This window comes from Xiphophorus hellerii, chromosome 19, assembly GCF_003331165.1.
Source record: "Xiphophorus hellerii strain 12219 chromosome 19, Xiphophorus_hellerii-4.1, whole genome shotgun sequence".
NCBI lineage: Eukaryota > Metazoa > Chordata > Actinopteri > Cyprinodontiformes > Poeciliidae > Xiphophorus > Xiphophorus hellerii.
In genome coordinates this window covers 4,110,234-4,132,634 of record NC_045690.1, presented here as the reverse complement: position 1 = coordinate 4,132,634, position 22,401 = coordinate 4,110,234, and the positions used below count along the sequence as shown (strand labels likewise).

General features: G+C 36.4%; 3 protein-coding genes across 3 annotated transcripts in view; 1 reads left to right on the top strand and 2 right to left on the bottom strand.

The window, feature by feature from the left end:
- Positions 1–328: 328 nt before the first annotated feature.
- iqcc (IQ motif containing C) lies at positions 329–3,692 on the bottom strand. The gene is made up of 5 exons (XM_032547831.1): positions 3,468–3,692; positions 3,167–3,310; positions 1,702–1,960; positions 1,075–1,196; positions 329–495 (listed from the first exon to the last, which is right to left on the bottom strand). The coding sequence occupies exons 1-5, from the start codon at positions 3,507–3,509 to the stop codon at positions 436–438; spliced, it is 627 nt and encodes a 208-aa protein (XP_032403722.1). The 5' UTR covers positions 3,510–3,692; the 3' UTR covers positions 329–435.
- Positions 3,693–3,772: 80 nt separating this feature from the next.
- fancm (FA complementation group M) overlaps positions 3,773–22,401 on the top strand; it is a 45,615-nt gene continuing 26,986 nt past the window's right edge. The window contains 4 exon segments of the mRNA XM_032547832.1: positions 3,773–4,547; positions 5,837–6,009; positions 6,140–6,217; positions 6,320–6,478. Of these exon segments, the coding sequence (XP_032403723.1) occupies positions 3,860–4,547; positions 5,837–6,009; positions 6,140–6,217; positions 6,320–6,478 (1,098 nt within the window). The 5' untranslated portion in view covers positions 3,773–3,859.
- On the bottom strand, positions 10,581–20,883 carry soul3 (heme-binding protein soul3). Its single transcript, XM_032547826.1, has 5 exons — positions 20,268–20,883; positions 15,904–15,998; positions 13,830–13,971; positions 13,487–13,670; positions 10,581–12,116 (listed from the first exon to the last, which is right to left on the bottom strand). Exons 1-5 carry the CDS (start codon positions 20,512–20,514, stop codon positions 11,945–11,947), a joined length of 840 nt encoding a protein of 279 aa, XP_032403717.1. The 5' UTR covers positions 20,515–20,883; the 3' UTR covers positions 10,581–11,944.

Sequence of the window (22,401 nt, the reverse complement as noted above, 5' to 3'; positions counted from 1 at the left end):
TGTTTCAGCAAAAGCCATTTATTTGAGACGTTATACTCCAATTAACAATTAATTGATTACTAAATTAGTTGACAATTAACACAATTTATTGTTTCAGGCTTTGCTTAAAGATATATGCAAACCGTTGTTCTTTTAAGGTGGAATAATTACACAACATACCTCCTAAATTATCATTTCTACCATAATTTTTCACACTTGATCAAAATTAAACATACAGGTTTTACCAAAGCTTTTGAATTAAGCTGAATGAGCTACTTTGCTGACTAATATGGTGGGAAATAATAAAATATCATTACAAACAGTCCATCAGATAAAGCAGAGATATCTTTGTAGAAAAATATAATTTATTTCCTTTTACATGCATGTTTTAAATGCACTACATTATATATTACATCATAAATAATAAATGGAAAAAAATTTTCAACTCAAACAATATTAGAGTGAGTCAGGAGCCAAAAGTTCGACGTTGTGAAGTCTGTCCTTCAGTGATAGGTACTGTAAAGAAACATAAGAAAAACACATTAAAACAGTGATTGTTGTGCAGCTACAGGCTAAAATTAGATGGTAGGATGAGCTCATCCTTGCTGCGTGGCTACAAAGATGCAAAATATTAACACTGCTGAAGCTTTTCTGAAATCTGGAAATGTGTTTGCAAAGCTTTCTTGAAACTTTGCTGGTACTTTCCCTGAACTTCCTGTGTGTTTTCCTTAAGTAATAATTACATTAAAGCATCTAACTCAAAATTAAAAAACAAAGGTTTATTTTTCAGACTTTGCTTCAAATGAGAAATTTTTAAAGTCTTTTAAAATTCTCTTATTGAGTCAGAGAAGTTGTTCTCCTCTTTTGTTTATTTCCCACATGTAAAAATTTTTTAGCATCACTTTTTTCCACATTTAAGCACAAAAGTTTATAATAAAAGCTTCCTGATATGTATCAGCTTTATCGCTTTAGTTTAGAAACCTTTTCATGCCGACAATAAGTCACAGGCAGGTGTGGCAATTTCAAACAATATCCAAAGAAAAAATTATAAAAACCTTCAGAAAATGACAGGATACAGGCATTTTTGGATCCTACCTTCTTCCTGCTGTCAATAGCTTGTTGGAGCCAGACCAGCTCCATGGTCAAAGTGTTTCTATGGAGACGCAGCGCGTCTGAAGTTCGGGGCACCTCCTGCGCCAGGCAGTACTGCTGACAACCTGAATGAAAGATTACAAACTCAACACTGCAAATAAATATTCAGTTTTATTTCAACACAAATCTAAATGTGTAAATTTAATGTTGCAATTTAAGCCAAATAATTATTTCACAATATGCAAGAAACAGCTGCCTTCACCCTGTTAAAGAGCCACATTTCTCTATTATATAATGACTTAATGTGCGTTAGAATAATTTAAACTCTCGCATGAACAAAATTTCTGATCTGATAATGAATTTTATTAAACGTCACAATGAATTCTGATCAAAAACATTTAGTGAGAACAGGACATTAAAATAAACATTCACCTTTATAACACATTAGAGTCAGATCAGTGTAACGCACTTCCACCTCAGGATACAGAAACATGCCGCTAAGCATTCTGGGAAATAGTTCACACCCCTGTCTTTTTCTTCTTTCATTTTTTTTAAGTGCTGAAACTTTAAATTGAGAAACAACTGAAATAAAACACAGAGAATGTTGAACTAGTGAAAAAAATCTTTCACCTTTCTGAGGGTAAACATTATTGTCCAGCTCTGGACTGCTCCAGACGATGGAGGACCTTCTTGTGCTCGCCATCATCCCTCCATCACATCTCAGGGGAATACTGGACCAATCCTCCCTTTCAGCTTCTTTCCTCTCCGGTTGGACACAGCACTCCTGTCCCTCCTCATCTAGGGAATCTGGACTCTGGGAAGTACTGACGTCTAGTTCTGGGTCTGGTGGCTTCAGTAAACGTCTAGCAGGTTGAAGACATGCTCCATCCTGTCAGTACATAGAAGAAAGTCTTGAAAACATTGGATTTTTGGCTGAATCTGCTTACATTTTCCGTATCTTTGAATTTAATTCAAGTGGTGCTAGGATATTTCATGCTGGATGGGTGCAGGTAACTCAAACAAGGACCATAAGATTTTTATTGTTTAAATTGGTGCATTGATTTATTCTATTTTGCATTTGGCATAACAAATTTTGCTGGACAATAAATTATCCCAGAAATCACTGCAATACATAAATGATAATATTGTCATTTTGAAACCATTTTCAGCTAATATAGATATAATTGCAAATATAATTCAAGCTCGCCATCTCAAAGACTAATAAACTTTAATTTTGTACGCTGGTACCAAAAGACATTTTAAATATTCAAAATAAAACACAACAACCAAAAACAATAAACAAAAAGGCATTAAATGACCTGAAACCGTAAATAAAATTGATTATTGAAGTCTCTGTAAACAAAACAGGCCTTTAAAGCATATTAATTGTTAATCATTTTAATTTAGCATACAATTAATTGATTTATTTGGCATTATGTTTTTCTTCTTCCTGAGTATGGAAGGTAACTTTATGTGGTTAGCACTAGTCATACAGGCAACAACTTATGTATTTTAAAGGTAAATAAAGGAACATAGAAATAAAATTCTATTAAGACAATATATAATAAAAAGAAAAACACTAAATATAAGCAAAAGCAACAAAATGCAGGACAAAAATAATGTCATAAAATAAAATTGTATGTTTATGTGAAAGCGGCAGAAAAAGTCTTCAATATAAAGAAGCCAAAATATTTAGATTAAAAAAATTATACATAATATTTCAACCTATAGATCAAATGTGTCAAACTCAAGGCCTGCGGGCCAAATCTGGCACGTCATAATTATTCATGTGGCCCTCAAGATCACATAAATAAAACTTGAGAATGTTTTTAAATTGATTAAATTAATTTTATCTTAAATTTGCTTACATTTATTTTATCATAGTGCTAGAACATTATTAACTATCTGCATCAGGTAGCAAATGGTTATTGATTTGAAATAGGACCAGGTATATTAATTCACCTTTGTTTATATAAAAAAAACTGATAATGAATCTGCTTATTGTGGTAATATCCAGTTTTTTCAGTGCATTTAATTCAAGATATTCATATTGAATTAAATGCAAAGAGACAACCTTTGACAGGAAGTTACTTACTGTGTCTGTAAAGTGTGGGATGGATAAGGTCGTATCAGTCCACCTTAAATGGGCCAGATCTCCTTCTACCTCCCTTACGATCTCCTCAAAGTCCTCACGCGCGCGCCGCACTTCGGTTCTCGTGAGGTTTCCGCGCGCACGCGCCTACAGAGACCACACAGTTAGCATCGGAGTAGGTTCTACAGCTGTGCTAACAGCTAGTAGCCTCTACAGAGCCCGAACAGAAACAGCAATACCAACAGTCGGTCTTTAGGTAAAGAATATAACCAACATTTCCGCTTTACTGGAACATATGTGTCACCTGGAAACGTGTAATTATTTTGTCCAATTTGCTTCTGTCCATTGTTATGGTAACATGACAGCAGTTAACCGGAGAGCGGGAGTTAACTCAAACTTTTTTACATATTTCCGGGATCTAGCTTAAAAATTAAAAGCATTTCAATGAAAAATATAAAATCCGTATGCTTTTCTCAACCGCTTATCCTAAAATTATTACGAATTATACAATTCGCTCATTATGTTTAAACAACTGAGGTACATCCACGAATTTAAACCTGCAGCTATCGTCGGGGGAGTTTTATTTTGGAAAGCACGCCGGCGGAAGTGACTTTATGTTTGTGTTCGGGTTGAGATGTAGCAGCTAGTCACACATGGCACTTTTGTTCTTAAAGTTTTGTGCCACGGCTGATAAAAATGAGTGGTGGTTCAAATCAGAGAACTTTGTTCCAGACTTGGGGGGTTTCTGTGTCCCAGAACAAAGCGGTCCAATCGGGGAAGGATGTCCGAAAGGCTACCGGGGCGATCCGGACATCCTCCAGCAGAGCTCAGGTAGCTCCAACAAACCCTCCTCCTCATCAGCAAAAATCTCCATGGACAGTAATTGGTCAGAATAGCACACATACAGCAGTGAGACAAGAAGACATCATCCCTGAAGATGAAGATGACGATGACTTAATGGTGGTGGCTGTCTATGAAGCTGAAAGGAGCCTCCGGCTTGAGAAGAGTGGCATTATACAAAATAACCATGCAACAGGACAGAGTGTTGCTCCCTTTAGTAGCCCCCCCTGTAGGAAGATATATCCAGATCTCCCAGGTTTTGACAGCTCCTCAGCTGACGTGTGGATCTATCCCACCAACTATCCTATTAGAGACTATCAGCTGAAGATATCAGAGGCTTCCCTGTTCCAGAACACACTGGTGTGTCTTCCTACTGGTTTAGGAAAAACCTTCATAGCCTCTGTGGTTATGTACAACTTCTACCGCTGGTATCCAGCAGGAAAGATTGTGTTCATGGCTCCCACCAAACCTCTGGTGGCCCAGCAGATCGAGGCCTGTTATAAAGTGATGGGAATCCCCCAGGACCACATGGCTGAGCTGACAGGTAACAACCACAACACACCAGGGATGCACCAATCTGCTTTTATAACTTCCGATACCGATGCAGATATCTGAGGTTTAGTATCAGCCAATACTAAAAAACGGTGCTGAATTGACTTAAAACATTTCTCTTTTTTTAAAACACAGACATAGTTGGTTTATAACACACCTGATTATGGCTATTAATCAGCTTAATCACTTATTGAAATAATTATTAACTGGCGTATACAGACTCACTGAAAAAACTACATTTTTCAGAGTAGCAATTAAACCAAAACTGTATAAAATATATATATTTTGGCATTTAATATAGGGATGCACAGTCCACTTTTTTCACTTCAAATACAGATATCTGAGGTTTAGTATCGACTGACACAGAAAAACAACTGAACTGACTTAAGATGTTTCTTTTTTTTAAACACAGACATAAATGTACTGAATTACAAATGTATTTGATAACTCTGCACCAGTACAACACACTTAAATACACCAAAAGCTTCACAAGCTTGATCCAGCGTCTAATAAAAACAAATTTAATTTGTTCAATCAGTGCAATTAGGAGTATAACAGCCAATGTAAAATAAATAAACTATGATTGATCAAAACAATAACTTAAGAAATAAACTGCAATAATTGTTTTTTCAAATTGTTCAGAAAGTACAATTAGGAATTCTATATATAACGTAAAAAATAATAAAGCATGAAGTCACTCAGAGCACAAAGGATAGAATTAGACTGAATAGATCTGCCCTTATGGACTGGACACATTGTCACGTTACCCGATCTAGAATTTCTTTCAATACCAGGACTGATATAATAGGTCTGGGCATTTATTGTATTATTTATCGTGATAAATTTCTAATTATGATAAGAATTTGATTCATCGTTGCGACAATAAATTCTGATTAGTGATGTTTAAAACCACCAAAACTGTCCAGACTGTTATTTTTAGCCACTGCTTATTCTATGAGAGTATCAATAAATATCAATACATTTAAAAATATGATTAAATACAATTACTGTTTGCAGTTTGGTGATACGAATCACACTTTTTTATGTGACTGAAGTCCTAAAGAAAACATGTTACAGATAGGTATGTTTTTACCTAAAGGAGGAGTAATAAATAGTTTTTATCGCTACATTTATCGTTATCACTCTAGTACCCAAAAATACAGTGATAAAACTTTAAATCCATATTGTCCACCCTTATGATACAGATATTAATATCCAGATGATGCCCATCATCTCTGTTTTAGCCGCTGCTAACATGGTTGATATTTGTGGCTTTTGCAGGCAGCACGGCAGCGAAGCAGAGGCAGGAGGTGTGGAAGTCCAAACGCGTCTTCTTCCTCACCCCTCAGGTGATGGTGAACGATCTTTCTAGAGAAACCTGTCCTGCAAAGGAGATCAAGTGTGTGGTGATCGATGAAGCTCACAAGGCATTGGGTAACCATGCCTACTGTCAGGTAACCAGCTTTCAGATCTTTGAGGTGAAATCAAATAACTAATTAAATTACTGGTTTTATTTGGACGTATCAGAGTTAATGGGGCTGAAAATAAACACTTTATTTTCTGAACCTTTTTTCTCTCACTCAGGTGATCAGACAGCTGAGCAGTCAGACGTTGCAGTTTCGCGTCCTGGCCCTCAGTGCCACTCCAGGAGGAGACACAAAGGTGACATCACCTCGTCTGTTTTGCTGTAACTAATGTGACTTGAATTTAAATCGCCACGGTAACCAATCTCTGACCCCTTGACACTTCGTGTCCTTTTTCCAGTCGGTTCAGTCCGTGATTTCCAATTTGCTGATTTCACACATCGAGTTGCGGTCAGAGGAGAGCCCGGACATCCAGGCTCATTCCCACCAGCGGAGTGTGGAGAAAGTGGTGGTTCCTCTGGGGGAGAAACTTTCAGGCCACCAGGCTTGCTACCTCCAGGTAGGAACACGCACAACAGTTGATATATCTACTCTTCATCCTGAAGGACTCACCTAATTGATTCTAATTCAATGGATAAATATTAGAATATCACCCAAAAGTTAATTTCATTCAGTAATTCGATTCAAAATAATAACTCTTGCATAAACTAATTACTAGCGGTGCACCAATTTATCAGCTGGCTGATAATTTTGGGAGATTGATGATCGGCCGATAATTAGATGTGAAGTCGTTCTTATCCACTGGTCTTATCAACCTCGGCAAAGGTCTAGGAATAAAAATCTACTGTGAGAGAGGGTTGACTGACAGATTGGCCCACCAGGTCACATCTGCATGTTCGCAGTTAACAATAGTCACCCCACTATTATCAACACAGTGACTTTCTTGCTACATTTAGCAACATTTCGTACAAAAATCGGCCAAAATCAGAATCGGCAAGTCAGGCTTTTTTAAGATCAGCCTGAAAACTGCAATTGGTCACAGTGTTCATCTTGATGATTATGCTCTACATCTAATTAAAACCCAAAATTAATTTTCCCAGAAAATTAGAATATGAAATAAGAACAATAAAAATTATTTTTATGCAGAAATATGGACTTCCTGAAAAGTTTATCCACTTGTTCAGGCTGCCTGCTGCATGAATTACTGAATCGGTGTAGTGTTTCATGTGTGTTTGGGAAAATGAGAGACTCTTGACTCATTTTCCTCTTGACACCGCTTTATAGATCCAAAAACCCATAAACAACCGAATATGGCAAAAAAATAAATAAATTACTCTCCTTTCATTTTACAAAGGAGTGGAAAAGAAATATATTCTGTCTGAATTCTAAGAAAGTCTTCCATTTCCTCCATCAAGTGGTGTTTTTTTTTTTTTCTTTCAGATGTGAAACAAACATATTATGGAAGAAATAGTCTCTTTATACTTCAGACTTTCTTTTAGACATTGAATTTATAACACCTGTGCAGTTACAGTATGTATATGATTTCTTTTTCATTTGAAATTTACCAGCAAAAATTTACTCTGCAGGAATTTATCTATAGAAATTCATTTGCGAATATGGTGACCTTTTGGTGACCAAATTAATCAACACCAAATGGAGTTGAGCGACTTTTCACCATTGAAATTACGCTTTTTGGTGATGTGACATCATCTTTTAGTGTTACTCTGACTAACTAACTGTTTCACTTGTGGTCAAATGAGCATAATTTTATTGACTAAAAGCTGCTTGAGTTGATCTTATGCTGACCGGATCAGAGCATTTGCTGGCGAATTTGTTTTGGCAAATTTTCTACAGGATAGATTTTTGCAGATAAAATTTTACAGATTAATTTTTGCAGCTGACTTTTATGCTGATGAACATTTTGATAGTAAATTTAAAGTAAAAAAGCATATATAAAAATGTAATCTTCGAAAGGTCAGATTCCCATGAGAATTTATTTATTTTATAATTAGTTTGTGTGGTTGTCTGAAGACTGTAGGTGAAATAACTTGAGGTTTGATTTGGAATGCTGTGTAATGCACTGTAGTTCCGTTTTAGGTGTTTTGCTGCCACCTTCTGGATATTTGTATTATTTTTTTGTCTTGAATTTGTGGTAAAACCTCAGCATAACATGGCTCTCTCCAGGCTGTGTGGTTCTTTCTGGGTCAGCTGAGATCAAAAGGATTGATTTTTCTTGAAAGCATCCTCCTGTTTGACTCTGTGGTCAAGCTGTTAGTGCTGCCAGACTGCGTTTCGGATTATTAAAGAAGCCGACCTGCTGCTGCTCCATTCGTCTCGGCTCAGTGTCTGCGTGTGTTGTTTTTGTAAATGTGCAGAGAGACAGGATTTTCTGAAACATGACGCCTGCAATTTAAAGCTTACACCTAACTGAACTTTAACTTCATTTTTCTAATTTGTTTTCTTTAATTACAATCAGCCACTGGTTGACCAGCTTTTGTCCTCTGCAGTTTGGTGTACATTGAGTATTACTGCAGCCAAGCAGACAGAATTTAACAACTGCTGAGAAAATCAGAAAAATGAGCCAGTCATGCAGGCAGGTGCTTGTTTTGAATTTTTTCATCTACAGTTATCAGCTGATTTTAATCACCAGTGTTGATCTTGACTGCTTCTCTTCTCTCCACGTTGGTTTTGAGACAGAGGGACTTTTTGTGAGTGAACATGTAGGTCAGAAGTAATGTTTTATTTATTTTAAGGTTGAGAAAATTTTTTTTTAAAACTGTAAACATTTTAACGGTTTTCCACACTTCTCTTTCACTATAGTTTTGTTTTTCCTGCTTAAGTTTTGTCAGATCTTTTGTAAGATGTTTCTATGGGATGCTGAAGGTCAGCAATAAGCACTAAATGGCGTTTTTATGGAGAAATACTTTATTATGCAAAGCATCACCATGTTCTAAATGGATTAAGATCTGGAGAGTTTCTTGGACATAAATCAAACGTTTTAATAGTTTCATCTCTTTGCCTCCATGACATGATGCCCAGTTGTAGTGGAAAAACATAATTTATAACTAATTTGCTCCTTTGTTATTGGAGAATATTTTGATCTTAGTCCTTATTTATCACAGTGCTTTAGGGACAATATCCCTTGGGAAGCCTCAGCGACTGCATTCACTTTTCCTTCATGTTCGAGTCTGAAGGGTTAGAAAGTAGAAAAAAAGGCCATTTCAGTCCTTTCTTGGAGAGATATTGCTCTTTTGTCAACCATCTTGATATTTGATGTTACATTTTAAAGCAGGGTTTGATTGTTTTCTGTGTTTGATCTAATAAAAACGAAACACAGCTCAAACCAGTGGACGTGTGTGATAAAAATTACACACATCCATTTGATCTATCCTGTGTTAATCAGCGTGATTATGTGGAGTTTGTGCATGCGGGTCATAGTTAAACTCCTTATTTAAATTCATAAACTGTTAATGTTTAACACTACGACTAAATCCTGGAGCAAAGCTGCTTCGTACGGAGGTAGCGGTCAGATGCTAAGATTGCACATGTCAAAAGACGGGACACCAGCACATTTTATTGAACAGACAGAATACAGTAGCACTCATTTGTTGCACTTGAACTTTCACAGTACATATTATTACCCCGTTGCAAAACACTACAGAAAAAAGAAGCATGAAAACAAAGCAATATCTAAACCCTCAGAGGGGGGAAAATCTGTATATTCAATGACTTTTATGCACATTAATGCTACTATCATTTGATTTAAATGAATTCTTTGGATGTAGGTGCTCTGCAGTCTCAGCTCCACACCAACACAAAATGTCATTTTTGCACAACTTTTGATGCATTTTATTAGAACTGCACATTGTATTAAATTGCAGGACCGTCTACAACAGGCTCTTAAACTCTGCTGGCCAATAATGTGTTTTTGGATGAACATTATGTCTATAATGCCTCTATTTAATACACAGCAGCTTTTAGAGTTGAAGCTCAGGGCGAGTTGTGATTAAAGAGGGTAGCGTCACTGAAATATTCCACAATAATACAGCACCGTCATGTTTTTCTAATATCGTACAGCCCTACGTGTTATTAAACGAGCAAACTTAGTCCTGAATCTTTTTTCAATAGCTGCGTTTCCACTAATGTTGAAAAAACACAATTTTGCAATTGCGGTGAAATGGAGATAAAATAATACATAAGTAATTAAAAAACATTTCACGCCATCATCCACCAACTTCTGCCTGTCGTCTTCCTCTTCATGGTTTGTGCCAGTAGCGACATCTGGTTGTGATTTGTGTGATGCAAAAAAATATGTTTCCATTGCAGTTTTGTGAAATAAACCAATTTTAATTTGGCCAAAATACCACATCATTCTAGCACCAAAAAGATATTTTTTTAAATTGGCATGTTTCCAAAATGCAAATTTATTTTGGAAATGTCAAATTGTGTAATCATATCATAGTTTCCCCTAGTGTATTATAAGCCTGGGGGTTCACCAGGTTTTATTTACCCCTAATAAACATGCTTATTTATAAGCATGTTTATTAGGGGTAAACATGCTTATTTATAAGCATAAATAAACATGCTTATAAATAAGCATGTTTATTTATGCTTATAAATAAACATGCTTATTTATAAGCATGTTTATTAAACAGCTGAAGTACAGAAAAATATTTTTATTTTTATTTAATTGTATTTTTTTAGAGCTACATTTATAGTTGGTGTTTTAGGTGTTGTTAATGATATTTTCAAAGTTCCTGCCAACTTTAAACACTTTTTAGCCGCTGGCCCAGAAAACTTCCCTAGCAAGTTTTCTGGGGGAAACCCTGCATATGGTTAATAGAAACGCAGCTTTAGACAGCCCCATTCTGGAGAAAAACCATCACACAGTGATCATTTATCAGGTCTACCTCCAGTTTGATTTTGACACCCTGCAGAAACAGAAACGCTTTCTTTAATCGGAGACAGAACATCAGAAACATCGTCAGATTAAAAACATTAAAATCAGCTTTTCTAATTACAAGCAAATATACTCAGGATTTCTGTGACTTAATCATCTATTTAGCAGCAGTAGTGCTTACGATGCATTAGCGAACTCTAACACCGACACAGAGTGGCCAGCAGAAATAGACAGCAGGTACTTAGAAATACTTGAGTTTGTGTGTAAACAAGTCTTGGAGCCGGAGGAATGCATTAATCTTGGATCACTAGCTGAAACACGCTGTACAGAATCTGGTGCTGGTTTTGATTGTCATTTAGCAGATAGGATCTGTTGGCATTTGGTTTGTTGAAGTGTGATACCCTGGAGCTCTACATTCATTTACAAACATGTCGCCTTCTTTCTGTGCTTAGCTCAAATACCGCTTAGGCCACTAGCTTCAGTCCTGATAAAGTCTCCTGGATCTGATCTGATCAGGGCCTTGAACTTGCTTCACGCTCCCCAACCTACAGAAACCACCTTGTTGCTTTTAAGTCATCTAAGAAATATTGCACTTACTGCTGAGGGAAAGTATGCAGTGTGGTCAGCATCCCGTTCACCTGTAAGACGTGTTTTATTTTATTCCAGAGGAACAGCAGCGTCCTCAACATGACTGAACATGATTATGGCTACACAACAAACTGTGCGTCCACTGGGAGCTGCTTCCTGTGCATTGACTGACCTAACCTCAGTGGATCACAAAGCGCTAACAGATGAAGCTATCACACTTTACCAAAGAGGGCGCATCCAGCTAGAAGGAGAACAAACTGCTTCGTTTAGCATTGGTTTGTGTTAATAGGTGTATGGCAGTGGTCAAGATCAGGTGAAATAAAGGTCGATCTAAAACGATGGAAAGGGAAAGATTTTTTCTTTTTTTTGTAGTTTTTAACTCAAAACCTGCCGGTTTTGAAGTATGCTAGGCTGGTGGTTGTTTCAGGGGAAGGATGGTGACTTAAAACGGTCTGGAACCTGAGGCTGCTAGCTGAGCTGTGGCAGTGTCAAGAGTTCATGAGGCTTGAGGTTCACAGGTAGGATGGTTCTGTCCGGTCAGCGTCGCTCCAGGAACCAGATTTCATTCTGACGGTTGCTGTGAGCCGGGTTGGTGTAGCCGGCCACGATGAACGAGTCGTTGACGCACACGGCAGGGGAGTCCAGCAGCTCCGCCATGGTGTTGATCTGGTTGATGATGGTCACTTCGTTGGTGGGACCACTAAACGCCCTGGTGGACGGACAAAGAAAACATCTCAGGGTTTTATTTTTATTTTCAGGCTGTCCAGGACATCCTTTAAAAGTCTTACATTCATGTATTGGAAATTAAGGCCTTAAAAGGGTCTTATATTTAATAAAATAACGTAAGTTGACCTTAAATACCATAATCATGAATCTCACATTTTGTTGAGACAGGCCAGGACTGTTTAATCTCACTCTTTGCTGAACTTTTCTGTTAGGCGAAAATTTATATCTGAAACAATTAATCAATTATTGTAATAATAGTCAACTAAATTAGTAATCGATTAATTGATAAACAAACTAAATAAAATAGCCTCTTGGCTGAGATAATAAGACTGTGATTAAGCCAGATAAGTACAAAAGTTTATATTCAAGGTGAAAAACTTTCTTTCCCTGTAAATATATTTTCCCCACATCTCCTCTAGTGGCAGTTTCGGCTAATCTGGTTCAAATTCACTTTAGGAAGGTTGTTGTTGCAATGAGAAAATGTTTATTTTCTTATTTTAGAAAAGAAATTGAGTTGCTTATTTGCATTTTTTTAATATTGTATAAAATAAGATTAAGTGGTTAAATAAAAACACGATATTTGATCTAATTTTTATCGGATCAACCGATTAATCGTCAGAAGAATTGATAGATTAATCGATCACTAAAAAAATTATTAGTTACAGCATTACAAAAGTTTGAGTCATGTGTCAACATCTTCACGGCATTCTGTGTTTAGTGGAGGTTTAGACTACCGGTTACTAGCAAGAACTTTTTTCTTGCTAGTTACCAGGTAGCTGCAAATTTAGAATATTACCTGCTAGTCTGGCTAGCAAGCTAGATTATATTCTAGCAACCAATATATTGGTAACTAGCTTACTTAGCAGTAGCTACTGCAACAATAGTTATTCTAGTAATATCAAGATAGCAAGATATTCTACTCAGTTTATCAGCTAGCAGGAACATATAACAAACCCAAATTAATACCATGGAGCGACGAATGATGGCGACAGACAAACATTACCGTCCACTCGGGGAGAAACCCAACACACGGCATGTTACGGTGACGAAAGTTTAACATTTTTCAACTGTCTTGTGTCGCATTGATAGCCCAGCTATGTGTACGAGCTAACAATTTCACATGCATAATGTCATTGGGCGGTTAGCTGGAAGAGGGCAAGCAATTGTTGCAAACCATAAGCACAAATTTATTTGTTTTTGCCAATTGCTCACTTCTGTTGCCTACTTTTAACCATATGCATCCGCTACATATAGTTTTTCAGCCTTAAATTTAATTGCAGATGGCATTAAAAAAGGTCTTAAAAGGTCTTGAATTTGATTTGCTGAAACCTGCAGCTCCTATTCTCTACTAACCTTGTGTATACGGTAGCGGCTGGCCAGACTTCGATGACGATCTCGTTATCGTACGGTTGTGGCGGCTGGGCCTGATGCTCAATAGGAAGGTAGTATGCCACAGTGACATCCTGGGAGATCACTGAGTGGTTCTCATTTGTCCGCACTATTGTCACGATGGGCAACGTCATACCAAGGTAGTCTCCTAAATCAGACAGACATTGGAACAAGGCACTTTTATTTCCATGATCCACTCTGATTGGTTATTAGAAAGTTAAATACGGTCATATCTGTCATCTTGTGCATCACAATAAATAATGGAAAATCCTTTCCAAGTCAGATGCAGTGTTGCTTTTGGACTCACCTAAGGAGTTCTGTTGACAAATGTATCTCATTAATTTCATGAAACCGTAGCAGATGCTCTGTTCGTATGTGTCCTCATGCATAGTTATGCAAGCCCAGTGGCCCTTTTCATAGTTCCGTTTCTCATAGAGCTGCTCCCCACACTGAGAAGGAAAAGGCAGAAATGTAAACAAGATCCAAGCAAATATTTTACAAATAAAATTAAACGTAAAAAAATGTGCAAAAATTTCAACATTTTAATGTTTTATGTGTTATTATTGATATAGTTCTTTACTTTGAGAATTTATGTGCATTGGGTTACTGCCTTAATGTGCAGCTGCATCTCAGTAAATTAGAATATCATCAAAAAGTTAAATTCAGATTCACACAGTAAGAAATATTTTCAAAAGTTTACTCTTGGTCATTTACTCAAGCCCAAGTAAAACACTCTTGATGCTATCTCTATAGGTGTAGCCCATTTTCTAGATTTGTCAGTGTGACTTTTGTCTAAGGACCGCACTTTCTCCTTCCACTCAACTTCCCGTTAAAATACTTGGATACAGTTCGAGTGTACCATCAGCTGTTGGCTGGATATTTGTCAAAGTAGAAGTCTTTTCTATGGTTTTATTACATTTATTTATTTTAAAAATCTCCTATTTAATTAGTTTTTTAATACATACAGTAAAATGAACAGAAATAAAAGCTTTTTATTTCAGAAATACACAACTTTTTAATGTTATTCTTAGTTATTGGGATGCATCTGTGTATTGCTTCATTTTAGTTCACATAAATTCACTTTGTCTTGAAACTAATTGGCTGTTTGACTAACCCAGGATTTGTTGCTGCCACATTACGACGGTTTTAAAAAACCCTCTAATAGTTTGCCACGCTTGGCCTTTGTTCAACCGGAGTCTCCAGCCAAGTTCTAATGAACTAATTAATTCAAGTTAAACCAATTAGCCCTTTTTTATTTATAGACTTCCCTAAGGAGTTTAAAGAGCTTGGGTGACTCAAAATGTCTGCACATGACTGGGGCGGAGCCATGTTTATGTCCTGAGTATAAATGTGTGCATGTTATGAATATGAAATAAAATAAACGAAAATTTAAAATATTTGCTTTATTATAGTTAAACTACAATTCCAGTAAAATTCATATTTTCTTTCCATTATTACTTTAATAGCTACATTGAGTTGCATGTAAATAGGGGTGGGTAATATGGAGTTAAAGTTTTATCAATATATTTGTGGTATTTGGTAATGATAAAAGTGACAATATTACTCCTCTTTCTCAGTATAACAAACAAAAATACTCCTTGAAAAACATTCCCATTTGTAATACATTTCTTTTACGACTGCAATCTCCATTTGCATCACTAAACTGCACACAGTAACTGCATTTAATCTTATTATGAAATTTACTGATACTCTCATTGAACAAACAGTACAATTTATAATTTCATCAATAATTGGAATTTATTATGACAACAATAAATTTATTTATCACGATAATGATAAGAAAAAAGCTAGCATGATCATTTTTTAATAACATTTAATAATACAAACTAAATGCTATTACACCTGGAAAAGCTCTATTATTTTTATAGTTATAGTGCCACATTTGGGAAAGAAGATTTCAAACTTAACTTTTTACTATAAATTCACTGTATGCCTGCTGATGTTATGTTATGTTCAAATGTGTCATAAAATAATATGACACACTTAATTTTAAAATCCAAATAATTAATTGTTTAGTTTGTTACTTTTGTAACGTTAAAATCAATAGCCACAACAACAAAAGTAGTATGCTAATGATATTAGCTTTATAGTAGCTTAGGAACAATAAAGCATCTGGTGTTGACATGTTGGTATGGGGGGCCCCCAAGTGAACATCTGCTCAGGGTCACAAAAAGGCTTGGGCCAGCTCTGGCACTTACATGTAAAATCCTCAAACGTGTACAAAGATTGAACCCTAATTTTCTAGGTTCTGTTCCTATTACGCTTAGGTACTTCAAACTGGGTCACCAATATAATTACTAGAATAACAGCATAAAAAGACCGGGTTACATAATTAAAGAAGATTAAAAAAAGATGGATACCTTTTCTTTTCGCAGTAGGAGGGTGAATGGGATGTGCTCTCTTTGACTACGTCCTTGGTTGTCGCTACTTAGCTGCTGAATTGGTTCGGCCATATCTGTTGAGCAGACAAAACAGAAATTGATCAATTTTAAGGCCTATATAAAGCATTCAAACCTGGTCAATTAAATTCAGTTTAATCCATGAACTAATTATCAGTTTTTTATTTTTTGCGTCCAGCGCAGCACATGTGGTCCTCCTGTTTCTAATCTGCTTGCAATGCCTTCGCCCCCTGCAGCTTCTTGGCTGGTAGTGTTTGCATTTTCGAGTGAGGATTCTGCCAGTAGGGCCGAGCGCATGCCTGGACGCTGCTGGGAGTAACATTCATTAGAGCCGACCCGGCCCAATGCCAGGAACAGGAACACACTGGCATTAGCAGCACAAGTCAGCGTCCGATTCTAACTGAACCAACTTAAATTCAGCCACAGGAGTTTAAACTTGCCTCCTTTTTTTCCAGTCGTAGTTTAATCGGGTTTTGTCGGTCAATGCCGTGAAGGGCATCTGGGTCAAAGTGACCCGTCGTGTTTAGAGAATCAATGATTCGACAGCAAACTAAGCTGCTGTAGAGAGTCATCAACTGAGAACCGATGTGTGTCCATTTTAAAATATAGTTTTATCTGGTTAAGTATTCATACTGCTTGTACTTTTCCACATTTTTCCATCCTCCAACCACAAACTGAAATATACTTTATTTAATTGTAGATTTTACTAGGCCCTGTCACAATAATAAATTTTACCGGAAGATGAAATGTCCCAGATGCTATTGCGATAAACAATATTGCATTGCTGCAGAAATCTATTTGTTTTTTTGTTTCAGTTTGGTTTGGAGCACTGCCGTCATGTCAGCGCGATACAGTATCAGAACTCACTCTCATGGGAAACTACCGGCTGCATTTAACGTTTATTTGGACGGTGTTAACCCTGTCATCATCAACTTTTATGACACTGATCCTCTCCGAGTTAGAAAATCCCTAACTCGGGTTTTGTTCTCGGTTGATGATGAAGGTGTGAGGGTAAAGGGAGAATTATGTTGCAGACCTTCTACTGGGACCCAGTGGGCTCACTAACTGCATTTACAGACAGGTTAATAAAGCAAGAGTGGGCGCCATGTTTGTGGTAAAGCTTCAGGCCCAGTCCACACACAGATTAATACAACAAATACATTTTTATGCACTTTGGCCTTTTATCCACACAGAAACTCGGTTTAATGTCACTAAAAATGGTTATAAATACTCAGACCAAAGTGGAGATTTGAGAAAATGTTTGCGTGTGTACATCTAGACTGCTACAAATAATGCGGCAATCTATCCACCTACTTCCTTTCATGTTTAAAACAACACTTAGAGGTGGATTTGTCCTGGCTTATGCGGATGAAAACTTTTCTGAAACCGATCCTGTGTGAACAATATTACTTTTTACACAATATCACATAAATGTATATATTTTTTATAAAGACCCTGGCATGTTAGCGATGGAAAGACTAACGGACCAGAGCTAAGGTTCGCTTTTAAACTTGTAAAGACACCTGAAATCAGCTGTTTGATTTTTAATGTTCTACTTCTGTGGGTTATCTTACTATGTTGTGTATATGCACCCAACACTGGTGGCTAAAGAAGGAAATTGTGACACATAACTGCAATTTTAGAATCTGTAAATGTTTAACAGCAGCCAAAAGTTGGTCAAATAACTGCATCAAGTAGAGAGATTTTTTCTGTATTGCCGCTTGCTTTAAAATTTGAAATCAAACATCTATAAATGTTAATTTTTCAGGGAGATCTAACTCTTTTCCTTAAAAAAACACCAAAGAACTGACTGCCTTTTGAAGGCAGCCTCCTCTTTCTGAATTTCTGTTGCTACAAAGCAGCTGTAAGCTGTACCAGTAAACAGGAAGTTACCCAAAAAAAATCAGGACTACACCCACAAATTTATTAGAGAAGTTGTTGAATTACAACTTTAGTTATGAGAGGAAACATCAGGTCAAAGCAAATCTTAGAGTTGGACGATTATTTTTGCAATAGATAATTGTTGAATAAATAGTTTCCAGTGCTTTAATGATCAGTTGCAAAAGCTGCTGTTGCCAGATGAAAATTAAAAATATTAAAATGTTAATTACATACATGGAAGAATTGCGGTCAGTCAGTGGTTTAGCCCTCAATATCAATCCCACACGTTAGTCTTCCTGCCCTATAGTGACCTTAATTTTATCATGATTCTAACTAGCACTAGTTCAAAAATACAACAAGCTACTTTGAGAAAAATAAACTGACAGCCACATAAAATTTTTTACAACCATGATGTTTGTTCTGTGCTATTGTGCCAACAGAGCTAAGACATATTTTCGTTATGGTGGAAAAACTAAAATAGTGCCAATTCCTGTCTTTTTACAACCAATGAATCCGTTACAAACATTCTGGGAAAATCCTTGTTTTACTTGGAAATATGCCTGTCAGAATGTCTCCATTTGTAAAGTGAGATAATGGTAAACAAGACATATAAATTTAGGTTGGAGTCTCTGAAACATTTAGTCTGTAACTCCTAAACATTCACTTACAGACCAACACTAAGCCAAACTGCAAAGGCTTAATTTTATTTGATGTACATAAAGCAAACTTTTGTTTTAAAAACAGTGTTTTATAATGGAAGCAGGAATTAAAGTGATAAAGTCTAGCAAGTTTCAATAGGTACATTGTTTCATTCTGCATGTCTAATCAGTGATTAGCAGTTTAAGACTATTGTTATTTCTTGGCTTCACAAGGCAAAAGTCTGTCTCATAAAATCACTAAACAAAACATTAAATTAAAGGGAATTTAGAAAAGTTTAGGTATACATTTGACAGAATGGAAAATTAAATATTTGTTAGATAACCGCTGTTTGAAATCTCCAACTGCATCACATTATAATTCATTTACCTCTTGTGTTTGTGGACATCTAGAAAAGTGAATACATTAAAATAAGAATTACATTTTTTTTTTTATTTCAGTAATTTTTTTTTTACAACTCAATCCCACAAGTTTAAATCAGGGAAAAAGAAGAGATGCATGATTCTGTAGGTTGGTTATGCTATCAAGTCAGTTTATATATTGCTTTTGGCTTTATTTTCTTCTAGTTAATATAGCATAAATATAACTTTATACCATTATCTTCTGCATCTTTTTATTTGTTCCCATACAAAAAGAAATCAAGTTTGTAGATATATCACACTCAGTGCTGCCTGCATTTACTTTATTTTCCAGACTCGAACAATTTGGCTTTTTATGTTTAATTGCACTGCAAGTTTTAATTGTTTAATTAACAGAAGATGATCAGAATTGTTTTAAATCAACAAAATTATCTTTAACTCAATGTTTTCCAAGTAGCTGAATATCAAAAATCAACTGATGTTATATGTGAGCACAATTACTTTTATGAAAACCAAACTATGCAATAGTTTAAGTACATAGGTATGAATTAGTTTATTAAATGACACCAAACAGAAGAAGTGTTAGTATGAAATGTGTGTATAAGCACAGCACTATATAGTTTTTATCAAATTGTAATACTGATTAGTCGTAAACATGGACTGGTATCGAAGCTGCACCAGGGTTTCAAAAAGTTATGGTTTCAAAACTGCAAAAAAAATTCTTGTCTCCTAAATGTGCATTTAATGAGGACAGAGACAGAAGTGTCATCCGCCCTGTCCTTCCCTCCCACACCTATTGCTGCACAATGCCGATCATCTGGCTGCAATAACTCCATTGCACACTAAAAACAAAATAATTAACATGTTATTCAGATCTTTGATTTGATCAATTTTATACAAAAATACATATTTTTATATGTTTGTGTGTAAGTACCATGCTGCTATATTGTGAGAATTTCAACCCAAGCCTAGTTTGTTATAAAATGTATAGCATAAATAGTAATTTTCCATTACAATTTCTTGTTTACTTTGCTGATTTGTGACTCAAAACTTTGGAAAGCTATTCTAAAAATGTCTCTTTTTAGCCACACTAACTCTTTGCGTGAAGAAAACCGGTTAATAATAATCCCGAGTGTAATTATTGCTATTCAGTAGTTAAAACTATGTATCTGAGACACATGGTCGCCTGAAGCGCTGGGACTGTCCTGTCTGGAACTGGTTTGTCAGGAAACTAGGTCACTCTGCGCTGTGGAAAGACCTGAGACCGTTTGTTTTCCAAAGTTCATCCTGGCCTTTTTAACTTATCTGACACTCAAATTAAAGTTTATACTTAAAAAAAATAAAGAGGGTACTGGAGAGGTGAGGCCACTTAAAAGCATTTATTAGTCAGAGTAAGCTGTGTAAGCCGTAGTTTTTGTGGATTTTTACCTGGAGAAACTTCGACTTGGTGGCCTCTCGCCACTTCCTGCCAGTAACGTAGCAGTCGTTCTGAACCGTCCTCTGCCTCCATAGTTTCTCCCTCCTCTTCCAAGCTGCCGTTGCCCGAATCTGACAGCTGCTCCTCGGAGAAGGACTCCAGGTCCTCCAGGGTGATCATCCCGTGTTGGTCGATGGCGTCGTTGCCGCCGCCGCCTCCTCCTCCTCCGCCGCTCATCTGACAGCCTCCTCGGTCCATTTCACGAGTATTAACCGTCTACTCAGAGAAACAGACCTCGAATGACAGCTAAAACAAGCCGACCCTGTCTAATTTCTTTATTATTATTATTTTTAGTCAAAGTAACTGTTGTTTTTCTTTTTACTTCGTGTTCGCGTCGTCCAGATCAGAACAACCGGTACTTCCTAGTCAACAAATTAGGCGCTCCTAAACTGTACCCGACGCTCTCAGCCATGATTTCAATCCCTGATCCGACGTGAATGAAACATATTTCTTAGCTGGTGACACTTAAAAAAAAAATCCCTAAAAAAACCAAACCGAGCCGAGCAGCCGCCACTGTCTCCCGTGCAGAGGAGCGTGACGCTCCGGAGCTGAGGCGTCTGTGATGTTTATGAGGGAGGGCCGCGGGATCACGTGACGCTGCGGGCTCTCACAGTCCCCGCCCCTCCGAGCTGTCCGAGGTCTTAAGCACCTCTGACTCCAGTGTCCGTCTGAGTACATCCTGTACTTCACACACTTCCTATTTCACCCTTAAACCACATATTTAAATGTAAAAAGAAGCATTATGTGATATTATTTGTGTTTTATAAAGCCTCTAATAATTTTATGACTCTTTTGGAGGTATTTGTGATGGTAAATAAGTTAATTTGCATTGAATTGAAAAGTATGTTTACTTATTTTAAGATAAAATATGTTTGAAAAACCGGGGATTATTATAAACCACACTGAAAATGAGCATTAGGGGATAGTCTAGACAGGATTTTCTCTGATCTGTGTCGCCGCTGCAACAGCTAACCACCATGCTGTACCCTTCAACATGCACGTAGTGAGGACATTATATAATCCACTATGTTCTGGGGCGGGGAGTGTCTGTGTGAGTCCACACTGAGACTGATATGCACACTAACAATCCTCCACAAGGAGGTGGAACCTCGCAGGCTCACTGCATGACCCCGTCTACTACAATCAGCAGACGGGGCCCTCACTGCTTTACAGCAACAGTATTTACATAAAAAGTTTGGATAACAACAATATAATTAAAGCAGTTCATAAATTATCATCTCTGCCCATATTTACAGTGATATTATCGTCCAAGTCAGAAATATGTAAAAAAAAAAATCTTTTAACACACATATACTGTATATTTTAAGTCTATTTTTTAAGAAATGCAAGCTTTGATTTCTATTTTTATTGTAACTGTGGATATATATGCTCTCTTTTTTGTGGTTTCTTTTTTACTTTAATTGTTACTTCTGGTCTCTTCCTTTATTCCCCAGTAAAAAAAAGAGAGTATATAAAAAATAAAGAATAAAAACACAGATTATTATACCTGTTCACTTTTCTCCTCAGTCCACTGCTTTACTGAAACACTATTTACATAAAAAGTTTGTAAATAAAGCGTCACATTAATATAGTGAATATATACTTTTACTTTTTGTCTCTTCCTTTTTTCCCCTGTTATAAAAAGTATAAAAAAACTAAAGAATAAACACCCACTAAGTTTAGCTGGAGTTTTTTTATTCTTTACAGATGAATACACACATTAAAAGTTTAATATGTCGAATTTATTTTAGAAATTCATTCTAAAAATAATGTATTTCATCAGCTTGACTTCTAGCTATATTGTATCTGTTGTTAATATCAGCTGGCCCTTGTTTTGTGATTTATTTCTACTTTTATGCTCTGATAATTTGATACTACTTAGTTCACACGTGTCAAACTTAAGGCGCGGGGGCCAAATCCGGTCCGCCATAGCTTTTTATGTGGCCCTTAACACTCTAGATAGCAACATAAATAGAAAAATTTGTATAAATTAATTCAAAGCCTGTTTTTATTATCTATATACCACCAAATTACATCTATGTGAAAAGACGTTCAAATTATTTAACTTTAAGAAGTACTTATCAA